The sequence below is a fragment of the Corylus avellana genome, chromosome ca5 (assembly GCF_901000735.1).
Source record: "Corylus avellana chromosome ca5, CavTom2PMs-1.0".
In the NCBI taxonomy this organism is placed as follows: domain Eukaryota; kingdom Viridiplantae; phylum Streptophyta; class Magnoliopsida; order Fagales; family Betulaceae; genus Corylus; species Corylus avellana.
Window position 1 is genome coordinate 12,364,595 of NC_081545.1, and position 11,824 is coordinate 12,376,418.

The 11,824-nt window shown below is 37.3% G+C and overlaps 2 protein-coding genes across 2 annotated transcripts in view; both read left to right on the forward strand.

Annotated features, from left to right (window-relative positions):
- The first annotated feature begins 610 nt into the window (after window positions 1-610).
- Window positions 611-2,745, forward strand: LOC132182792 (cyanidin 3-O-galactoside 2''-O-xylosyltransferase FGGT1-like). Its single transcript, XM_059596136.1, has one exon. It carries the CDS (start codon window positions 654-656, stop codon window positions 2,022-2,024), a length of 1,371 nt encoding a protein of 456 aa, XP_059452119.1. The 5' UTR covers window positions 611-653; the 3' UTR covers window positions 2,025-2,745.
- A 183-nt stretch (window positions 2,746-2,928) lies between these two features.
- The window catches only part of LOC132181783 (uncharacterized), a 13,785-nt gene continuing 4,889 nt past the window's right edge, over window positions 2,929-11,824 (forward strand). The window contains exon 1 of the mRNA XM_059595016.1: window positions 2,929-3,331. Coding sequence (XP_059450999.1) covers window positions 2,929-3,331 — 403 coding nt within the window. The remainder of the gene's footprint in view (window positions 3,332-11,824) is intronic.

The following is an 11,824-nucleotide window of genomic DNA, read 5'->3' on the forward strand; positions in this document are numbered from 1 at the left end:
TTTCTAAGTCAAACAATAGAAAAATTAACCAAAAGAAAACCCCAAGATTAACCTAAGAATTAAGAACCAACCGGTGGAGGACAGTTGGGGGACCGGGACCTATCAATTTATTTTGGGGGGGACTAATATAATTTTTTTTTTTTTTTTTTTCTGTTTTTTTTACTCAATAAAATATCTTTTTTGAGGAAGTGGGGGACCATGGACCCAGCCGGTCCCCCCTCCTTCTGTCTCTTCCGACAAACTTTAAGAGAATGACCCACAAACAAGAATGGAAGACGACAACGATGTTTTTGTGAACGCTTAGCTGTGTGAGAGAGATACTGAAGCAATCAATATTTTATTGATGCAGTAATTGGGTTTATTGATGCAGTAATTGGGTAGAATGAAGTTGTTAATAATTATAGGTATTTTGCATAAAATCATCTGCTGGAGCCTGGAGGTGAAAAGAAGGTAGATATTGGCTAAATTTAGGTAAAATAAAGGTTTTATTAACTAGTCTATTGGAAATGCTAGTGGAAGATGCATTAAAAGTGCCATAACAATTTAAGCTCAGGAAATTTTTCAGACTCGTATATAAATAGTCGAACTCAGGAAAACTTCTCTACACTTCTTCAGTTGCCTCAATCGTTCAAAAATAACTTTCCTCAGTGAATATGGATAAATCATCGCTACACATCGCAATGTACCCTTGGTTTGCTATTGGCCACCTTACCCCATATCTCTACCTTTCCAACAAACTTGCCGAGAAAGGCCATACAATCTCCTTCTTCATCCCCATCAACACAAAACCGAAGCTTGAGCCTCTGAATCTCTATCCGGATTACATAAGCTTTGTCCCCATCACTCTTCCTCATGTTGATGGCCTCCCTTCCGACGCTGAGACCACTTCAGATGTTCCATCTACTTCATACCCACACCTTATGACTGCCTTGGACTTGACGGAGAGTCATATTGAACATCTTCTCCGAGACCTTAAACCAGACGTTGTCTTGTTTGATTTTGCTTATTGGGTGCCAAAATTGACACGAAAATTAGGTATTAAGTCAATTCATTACTGCGTTATCAACGCAGCTACAGTAGGTTACACTATGGTCCCTGCAAGGCAACGCAGTGGTTACCATTTTGAGGCTGACTTTTTGCAGCCCCCGTCTGGTTTCCCTGTATCCTCCATCGTGCTCCATGTCCACGAAACTCGACTCTTTGCTGGAGTGGCAAAGATGAAGTTTGGCAGCGATGTTCTTTTTCTTGATCGCCTATTTACAAGCTTTACTGAGTCTGATGCGCTGGGATTCTGGACATGTAGAGAAATTGAGGGGCCTTGTATTGACTATCTTGTAAGCCAGTTTGAGAAGCCCGTGCTTGTTTCAGGTCCAATTCTAGTAGAGCCACCAGCCTCTACTTTAGAAGAGAAATGGGTTGAATGGCTAGCAAGTTTCAAGGCCGGCTCAGTAATTTACTGTGCATTGGGAAGTGAGATCAAGTTAACGAAAGACCAATTCCAAGAATTGCTATTGGGTCTTGAGCTTTGTGGTTCGCCATTTCTTGCAGCACTTAAACCACCCATCGGGGCTGAGTCTGTTGAAGCGGCGCTGCCGGAAGGGTTCGAAGAAAGGATTAAAGGAAAAGGAATGGTAGATGGTGGATGGGTTCAACAAAGACTGATTTTAGGCCACCCATCAATTGGGTGCTTTGTCACACACTGTGGCTCAGGTTCTTTATTGGAAGCACTGAGGAGTGAGAGTCAGTTGGTAATGTTACCGCAGATACCTGATCAAATTATAAATGCAAGGGTGATGGGAAAGAATTTGAAGGCTGGGGTAGAGGTGGAGAAAGGCGAAGAAGACGGCTTGTTCACCAAGCGAAGCGTATGCAAGGCTGTGAGAAGTGTGATGGAGGTTGATAGTGAGGTTGGGAGGATGGTCAGAGCCAATCACGCTAAACTAAGAGACCTCATGCTCAGCGAAGATTTACAGAGATCATATATTGACAGTTTCTGCCGGGAGCTTAAAGATTTGGTTGGATAATTTCTCAGTACGATGTAGGGGCAAACAAGTGTATTTGCTGCAATAAGCCTCTTAGTGTCGTTAGCCTTGTTTAATGTACTACTATTGTAATTGCAATGAACCTTCAGCTTCACTCAAAGTTGAAGGGTTTAAAGTAAGTTGCAGTATACCGTCAAAACTCTAGGCTGGCGGCTTCAGCATGTTAAACAATAGACTTTAGCATGCTTTCTTCCCTTTATTAGATTTGGCAGTCAGTAAATGTAATAATGTATTTTATCGTGTTTAAGTCGACTTTACTATTACCAGTGAGAGAAGCTCTCAACCCTTTTTCCTTGGTGAAAAACTTTCAATCTCCTAGTGAGAATCAAAGTCTCCATGCATGGTGAGTGCCTCCAGGGAGGAGGAATGACCTTCTCTTTATCCTTCTCTCCTTCCCCCTTCCTTTCTCTGATCTCTCCCTCTCTTTTTCATAGTTTTCCTCTTTTTCTTTTTTTTCTTGTTTTTTCAAAAGCCTGATCTACAGCATCTGGGAGGTTTGGCCCCACCATGTTGAATAATAAACTTAATTTTAACATTTAGGTGAATCTTTTCATTTCATATTTTCATATGTTACTAAGTGATTTTTCATTTCATATTCTCATATGTTACTAAGTGACTTGAAGAGGTTGTGTCTTTAATTTTTTAAGAGTTATTTTACATAGGAGTTATATGGGAGTTATATGAGATGTAAATAAATAAAGTTATTGTGAAGAAGTTAGAAGCATCATTTGTATCCTATAAATACCCATGTAAGCAAGTTATTTTTATCAAGTTGAATAAAGTTGAATATTTATCTTCCTATTTTGTGTCATTTCTTAGTGAGTGTTGTTTTCAATTTTCAACAAAGTGGTACGTACCAGAGCCACAGTTTCTTGATTCTAGAGAAATGGCCAATTCAACATTTCAATTCCCTCATCTTTCCAAATACAATTTTGATAATTGGTGCATTCGCATGAAGGAATTGCTTAGATCGCAAAATGCTTGGGAAATTGTAGAAAAAGGCTACGATGAGCCTAGTGATGAAACTTCTTTGAGTCCTAATGAAAGAAAGGCTTTTCAAAGACTTCAAAAGAAGGATCAAAAAGCTCTCACTCTTATTTATCAATGTTTGGATGAAGATGTGTTCGAGAAGATGGTGAATGCAACCACCTCCAAGCAAGCATGGGAGATTCTCCTAAACTCCTATCAAGGAGTTGATAAAGTGAAGAAAGTTCACCTTCAAACATTAAGAGGGGAATTTGAAGTTTTGCGAATAAAAGAATCCGAGTCGATTGCGGATTATTTTTCAAGTGTATTGGCCATAGTAAATCAAATGAAGAGATATGGAGAAAAATTGGAAGACGTTCGAGTCATTAAGAAGATCCTCTATTCCTTGCAACAAAAATTTGACTATTTTTTTTATTAAAAGATTTTCTACTAGGAATGGTTAAAGGATTTATGAAAAGCCCGGTTTTATAACCAAGAACCTAAGCCCATACTTATAACCTAAAATTTAGGCATTTTGAAGCACAAACCCGAGCTGAACCCTTTTTGACCAAACGTACGCTAGGGTTACTGGACGTACGCTCCTATTTTTAGTAGAGGACGTACGCAGGAGAACCACCGTATGTATGCCTGCAAAAAGTACAAGGATGTACGCTTGGGGACCACCGGACATACGCTACTTTTTGGTAAACCACTAAATAATACCAGTACATACGATACACCCTTTGGACCATTAAGTAAATAGTATCGGACGTACGCCCCAATAGTACCGAACATTTGCTACTTTTCAGAATAGTTGGTAGCATCCTCAGCTTTTCTGGCCTATAAATACCTAACCCCTCATCACCCTTCAAACATATTTCTCGCCTCCAGGCCCTCTAAAACCCTTTGAGTGAATATCTTTGTGAGTTTTGTGATTTGGGAAGGAAGGAAGCATTTGTGTGCGTTCTTGCCAATTTTCAAGGTAACCCTTTGCCCGTTATATGCTTTCACTACTGTATTTATTGCTTTCTTAAATGTTGTGAGTTTCAAAAGATGTTATGTTAAGCTCTTTACTCCTTTCCTTATAAAACAAGAGATGTTTTCAAAATAGTTTCAAAAGCTTCTTTGATTTCTTGTATTGCATGATGTTAAGTTTTCTTGCATTCAATGTGTTTATCCCTTAGCCTAAAAGGGGATATAGTAGCCTATAGATTTTATAGAAGCTTTAAAACACAGTTTGGAGCTTTAGACGGATGACCTAATTCACTAACCGGACGTACGCCCTTGAGCCCGGACGTACAGTTAGAAAGCCAAGCACCGGCCCTTAAGCTCCACTCGTGTGCATTTTAGAGGCTAACAATCCTTTTGTTAGATAAGGCTTAGTATTTTACTCGTAAGGGTCCTCTAAAACTGCGCATAACGATGTATCGTATTGTGTTATAGCAGGATTTAGCAATGTTAGAGGATTCAAGCGAGCGTACGAGGTAAGTAAACACTTACTAACTCTTTCCTTAGAAACGTGGGATATGTCAGTTGAGTGGCCACGAGTATGATATGAGCATGTCAACTTTTTGTAATAACTTGGTAATTGCTTTTTCAACTGATTAATAAGATACATCGTATGACATGGTACACTTGTACGTGCGGTATAATGGCCATGGGCTTACTATGTAGACTTCATTTTATGGTCAAATGTGTGTGTGTTATATGGGCCTTGGATCCAATGGTTATTTTGTGGCTGGTTCAGCCTTAACGGGAGGTCATTACAAGACGGGCATCATTAGCGGTATGGGCCACCCGAGGTCGGTTTCGGTCGTGCCACTAATGTTATGTATGGTAGCATACAATGGCTGGGGCACCGACATTGTATTACATGTCCCTCGGGACAGTGCCAACTTTGCTGAGCAGGGCTAATATCTCAGGTAGACCATACATGAGAGTTATGACCTATAAAAGCATTATTCTTCCTGCATTAAAATACTTAGGCGATTGCCACCGGTAGTATACCACACTTTTGGGAACCAAAATGCTACTTTATGGTGTATTAACGGAGACAACACCTCCTTTTGAATGTTTACTAAACTACACGTTTATTTATGCTTAACTGGACTCATATCATATCAAATTGTGAGCTTTACTTACTAAGTTGTTAGACTTACGCTGTTATTACCCTTTTAGGATGTTTGTCACTAGAACCCAAGAATGGCCCGGTTGCCACTACGGACTTTGCTTAGAACCTACATGCGGTCAACATGTTGGTATATTATTGTTATTAGTTGCTCAATGTCTTAATTTTGAGAAATATGCTTGTCCATTTTATGATTAGATAGTTCACTCAGATTTATATCACTTTTCTATGCATTAACTCTAATAATGCTTAGAGGGGCAATGTTGGGCAAATTTTAATATACGCTCAAGTGCACGAATCATTTGCAATATAATGTTTTGCAAGTGTTAGGTCGAACCCACAGGGAATTGTGTTTTTGAAGAACAAATTATAACTAAATGAATTTTATCCTAACCTAGTTCCAAAAAAAAGTTTGAATTTTGAGTTTTGAAAATTAAAGGATAAACATAAGTTAAATAAAATAAAACAAAAGATAGAGACTAAGGTTTGGGAATCCACACTTACCGAATCATAACAACATACTCCATGTTCATCAATATTTATCTGAAGTTCTCATAATTAAAATCTTAGATATGTTTTACTATGCTTCAACAGTTAATCAAAACCATCCCATGTATCCATTCATTGCACAAATCACAAAATGAATCTAATATCAATTAAATCATTAAATAACGACATAGTTAAATAACGACACAGTTAAAGGATTAACTAACGTAAATAAAGGGGTTTAAATATGCAATATTTGGCACATATCAAACACCTCCAAACTTACATTTTGTTAGTCCCTTAGCAAAACAAAATGAAAAATAAAATGAAAGCAAGAAACATAAATCCTCTTTCGTAGGAGAGACGATTGTATTTAGCATATGCAACAAGCCTTTTAAACCCCATAGGCATCCCTAGTGGACGAGTAAAGTCCCGTGAGGGCTTAACATGAATGATACCTACAAACATTGTAGCTCTATGTTGTTAACAAGAAAGAAGTTTCACACAAACCATGGTTCTTATTCATGAGCAAGCTTAAAAAGACAAACACCATTATTTCAATCAAAAGGAAATCTAGAATCAACTCACTCATAAATGGACAATTGAGACCTTATATGTTCTAAAAAGTGAAAAGTGTAATTAACATACAGTCATGAAGCTTTTAGCTTAAACTCAAGACAAGTTGTATAAAATTTGTAAGAATCCTTAACAAATGAAACAATCAAGGCAAAATATGCATTTTTTTCTTTTTATAGGCTCTGCAAAGTCTAACTCCCTTAAGCTTTCTAATTGATCCATGTAACAAGTGTTAGGCCAATGACTCCCAAGCCAAGTGGCTTTAGGGCACTAGATGTAAAACATCCCTAAGGGCTTATTAACTTAAGTCAAAAAGGCTACAAAGTCAGAGTAGACATATCATAAATCAACACTGAACTTCACAACTTTTGACGTGAACACTCAATGCTTAATGAGGCAATAGGTCCAGTTACTCAGCGGAAAACTCAACATGATATTTCATTTCTTTTTCCTTGTCTTTTTTATTTATTTATTTATTCATCAATAGGTCATCCAACAAATCTCATAAAGAACAAGCTTAACCTCAAACATTATACTTCACAGAAAACATGGTAATGTGCTCATAAAATTTATCTTAAAACAAGTGAAATCTCTTTTACCCAAAAATAAGTCAAAGGACTGTTATTCACAATTACCTACCTAAATTAATAGGCAAATAATTGTTTGTTTTACCCGCAAGTGCACCAGGTCAACGCAGTAGTATAGTGTACAAATACGGAATCATTCCCACAAGGATTGCTGAATCTTGCTTAAAATTAATTCCAAAAGTAAACTAAAACAAAGATTGGGTTAAGTTGATAATGATAAAAGGTAAGGCTTTGATATCCAGCGCTAATTATATTTAGCTAATATATCAATATGCCAATGTTTTGATCATGTTATGAATATCTAATGTTTGTCAACCAAAGGGCATTGGTGTCTACTCCTTAAGCTATTGATTTCCCTAAGCAATGAATTAGGCAAGGGTGTTTACTATAATTCTTTTCTTTCTTCAAGGATTTAGCATGGGTGTCTACTAAGTTGTTCTTTAAGAAAGCATAAAACTATGAAAATCGACAAACACATGAGGCCTAAGGCATGGGCGTCTACTCCCGATTCTCCATGTTGATTAACCTAAGAACCCGGTGTGGATTACTTTTGTTACTTATGTTAAACCTAGGACTCGGTCATTCAAATTGATTTAATTAACTAGTACATACCACATGCACATGTTGATCAGGCACACACATATGAGGAATTCATGAAACTAGGTATTAATCGAGTTAGATATCATAACAAGATCATCACAAAGGCGCCAATATTGAAATATTAAATAAACATAACTATGGCTTCAATCTAGCCCTACTAAATAAATTAGCTATACATAAAATTGATGTTAAACATCTTCATAAAATAAAAGAAAAGAAAGGAAAAGAATAAACCCGAGACTTGAACTTGAAGAGCTCCTATTCTTCTCCTTACAAGGCATCTCAATTCTAAAGGCTTAAGGGTCTATTTATAGGCTTTAGAAGTCCTTGACAAAGTAGTAAACCCAGGGATTTCGTAGGATTTCAAAACCTATTACAATTGGGAGTTGGAAAACCCTAATATGGAAAAAATGACAATCTGGCCACCACTTGATATGTCTCCTGCGCACGGATGCGATCGATCGCAACCCGTGTGCGCTCGATCGCAGGTCTGCGATTTATCCTCTTCTGGCATGCGCTCGATCGCTCCTGGCTTGGTTTGTGCTTTGTCTTCTCGGATACTACGCTCGATCGCAAGTACCCTGTGATCGATTGTAGTGTTAGAGAGCTCCCAATTTTCCATCTTCTCTCTTTTAAGCCCAAATCATCTAGATTTACTTCATTTTCTTCCAAAAGCCTACAAAAGTATGAAAAACATAAAAAGGAATTAAAATGACCGAATTAACCAAAACCAAAGGATTAAAACATGTAAGTTAAGGGCTAAAAATAAGAATATTTTAGCACTTATCACACCCCCAAACTTACATATTGCTAGTCCCTTAGCAATACATAACTAAAAACAAGAATGGAAAAGCAGAAAGTAAAAGATAAATCCATTTTTCGTGGGATGTACGATTGCATTTAGCGTATGTAAGAAGCCTTTTAAACCTCTAGGAATTCCCTAGTGGACGAGTGAAGTCTCGTGAGGGTTTTCCAGAGATGTTACCCACAAACATTACGCATAATTCATGTTATTTCAAAAATTAAAGCATCACTTCAAGATTATGATTTTCATTCACAAGCAAGCTTAAAAAGATGAACTCCATCTTCACAATGAATTGGAATCTCAAAATTCAATTACTTACAAAGGATATGCTAAATCATCACAAGTTTGAAATTTGTGTACAGTGAATTAGTACAAAATTATGAGGCTGCCAAATCTTTCCAATATGTAATGAATCCTTATCTTAGAATTCACTGAAATTCCTATTAGAATGACATAATGGCATTTTTTTTTTTTTGGTCAGGTTGTGCAATGTTGGTTCCCTTAAGCTTTCTAATTGACTCTTGTAGCGAATGTTAAGTTAATGACACCCAAACCAGGTGGTTTTAGGGCATTAGGTGTAGAGACACCCCTAAGGACCTACTAACTCGAGTCAAAAAGGCTACAAAACCAACTAACCATGATCAAATTAACAATTTTTCACCTTTTGACGTGAACACTTAATGCTTTGAGGCAAGAGGCCCAGTTACTCAGTGAAAAGCTTATCAATGATCATATTTTTCTTCTTTTTCTCTTTTTTTTTTCTCTTTTTTTTTTTTTTTTTTCATCACTACTGTATATGCCATAGTGTCATATAATAAGTCGTCCAATTTCATCCAAGATGCAAAAACACACATATTAGACCTCATGTCATACCTCACAGATTATGTGCTAATGTGCTTGTGTAATCAGATCAAACATGTGATTTTCAACTATCCTCAACAAGTAATCAAACTAACAGATTCACTCATCAAATCATGTGTTCAAAATTTTAAGCTCATTGATGAATTCAAGCCACAATTCTTTCTAGATCAACTTAAAATTTTCGAGCAAACAAGAACATGCATAATTTTTTTTTTTTTTTTCAAATAAACAAACAACACACAAAACAAATAACTTGAAATTGGGACAAAGTGTGTGAACAATCATATGTGCCCATACCCCCAAACTTAAATGACACATTGTCCCCAATGTGTCTAAGTAAAGGAAAGAATGTACCCGGGAGATAGTCGACATAGTCTTGGAAAGCATGGCTTATAGCATACCCCCAAACTTGAATTGAAGCACACTTGTCCTTGCAAAATAATAAAACACACAAACAAGTAAAATGAAACAAAACCAAAGATGAATGAAAATATTAACTTAAAAGACACAAAACAAAACAAAATAAAAAGATAACTATGGGATGCTGGCCAAGTGCGCTCGATCGCACACATGGTGCGTTCGATCGCACTAACAGAATGCGATAAAACCACAAGTGGAGACCTATGCTCGATCGCATACGGGTTACAATCGATCGCAGTAACAGAATGTAAAAACATGACAAAAGACTTGAAACACTAAAACACCAAAGCAAAATAAAACACAAAGGAAAACGAAAACAAAATATAAGGCAAACAACAAAATAAAAGGATATGCTATGGGGTGCCTCCCATGAGTGCTAAGTTTAACGTCTTCAGCCAGACGGTGGTACTTTAAACTTGAAGCACCAATCTTTCCTTCTCTTGCACCAAAGGGAATGAATCATATTTGTTGCAAGGTGATTCTAAGTGTTTCTAGATCGGGGAGGACCACTCTGAATTTTTCCAAACAGTTGCTCATTCGGTGGGGAATGATGAACTGGAATAAAGTAAGAAGAAAACTTAGGGAGTTTTTCTATCTTGATGTCCTCAAATTGCTCATGTGGTAGCTCTAACAGACTTCTCTCTTGACCTCTTGGTGTTTCAAGAATAAGAGCTAATGGTGAAAAAATCTTAGTGCTATCTTCTTTTTCCCGATGTAGCTCCTCTAGAACTTTGGTTTGCTCCCCATTCCCCTCTTCCACTTGATTTTCAACCACCTCTTCTCTCCTCTGTGTGACAGCTTGCGCATGATAGTAGGTGCACTCTTCCTCCATGTATTGTCCATTGGGATTTTCCATCAACTGATTTTGACACTCTTCTTCTTGGTATTGTTGACGCCAGTTGATGGGAGATGCCCTTAGCTCCTTGGCCAATTTTCCCATTTGTACTTCTAGTCTTTGAATGGCTTGATCATTTCTTTGAATGGACTGCTCATGCTTGGCATTGGTTTGTTTTTGATCAAGCATGACCTGCTGTTGAGAGGTTATAAGCTGCTATTGAGAAGTCACCAAGGTTTGTATCATTCCTTCCAGTCTATTCAACCTTGACTCTTGCTCCTGATTTGCAAATAAATACAAAGGACACGTTTCAGTAGAATGATCAAAACGAGAGCATGTGGCACATACCTGGAGTTGGGTGGTTGGTTGAATAGGAGAGATGTTTCGACTAGCCATGGATTTTACAAGTATGTTTAATGTCTTTTGCATGGCATCCAGCTGATCTTGTAGTAGTGGATCCAATTGAGAGGAATATGAATGATTTCGAGGAGCTTGGGCTTGCCATGAAAGATTGGACTTTTGGCTCCATGTTGGGTTACAAGAGTCAAGATAGCGGCTGTTCCCTGGTCTAGAGAATGCTGCGTTCATGTATTGGTTAGAAATTTGCCTCAATGTAGGACATTCTCTAACACTGTGATAAGGGTCGTGGCAACATGAACATGGTCTACGGGGTGTCGGAATGCCGCCCCATATGTGTGAAGGCAAAAATAACAAAAGATTAAAATAAAAAGGGAAAATAAAAACAAATTTAAAAATAAAACTTACGAAGATGCAGACTCAACTGACTCTACATAAACCAAAAGAAAAAAAATCAGATCTATAATTAGTGCAGTAACTGTGCTACTCTCTGGATGTGCGATCAATCGCAATGTGAGGTGTGCTCGATCGTACTGGTGCGCTTGATCGCCATGGTTGGGCGATTGATCGAACCTCCAGAGGCAGAACAATCACCACAAGAAAAATAGAAAATAGCTAAATTAAAATAACACAACAAAAGGAAAATAATTCTACACAAAATTCACTGCAATCCCCAGCAACGGCTCCAAAAACTTGTTGTTCACAATTACCTACCTAAATTAATAGGCAAATAATTGTGTGTTTTACCCACAAGTGCACGAGGGCAACACAGTAGTATAGTATGCAAATACGGAATCATTCCCATGAGGATTACTGAATCTTGATTAAAATCAATTCCAAAGGTAAACTAAAACAAAGATTGGGTTAAGTTGATAATGATAAAAAGGTAGGGCGTTGATATCCACTACTAATTATATTTAGCTAATTTATCAATATGCCAATGTTTTGATCATGTTATGAATATCTAATGTTTGTCAACCTAAAGGCATTGGTGTCTACTCCTTAAGCTATTGATTTTCCTAAGCAACGAATTAGGCATGGGTGTCTACTCTAATTCTTTTATTTCTTAAAGGATTTAGCATGGGTGTCTACTCTAATTCTTTTATTTCTTAAAGGATTTAGCATGAGTGTCTACTAAGTTGTTCTTTAAGAAAGCATAAA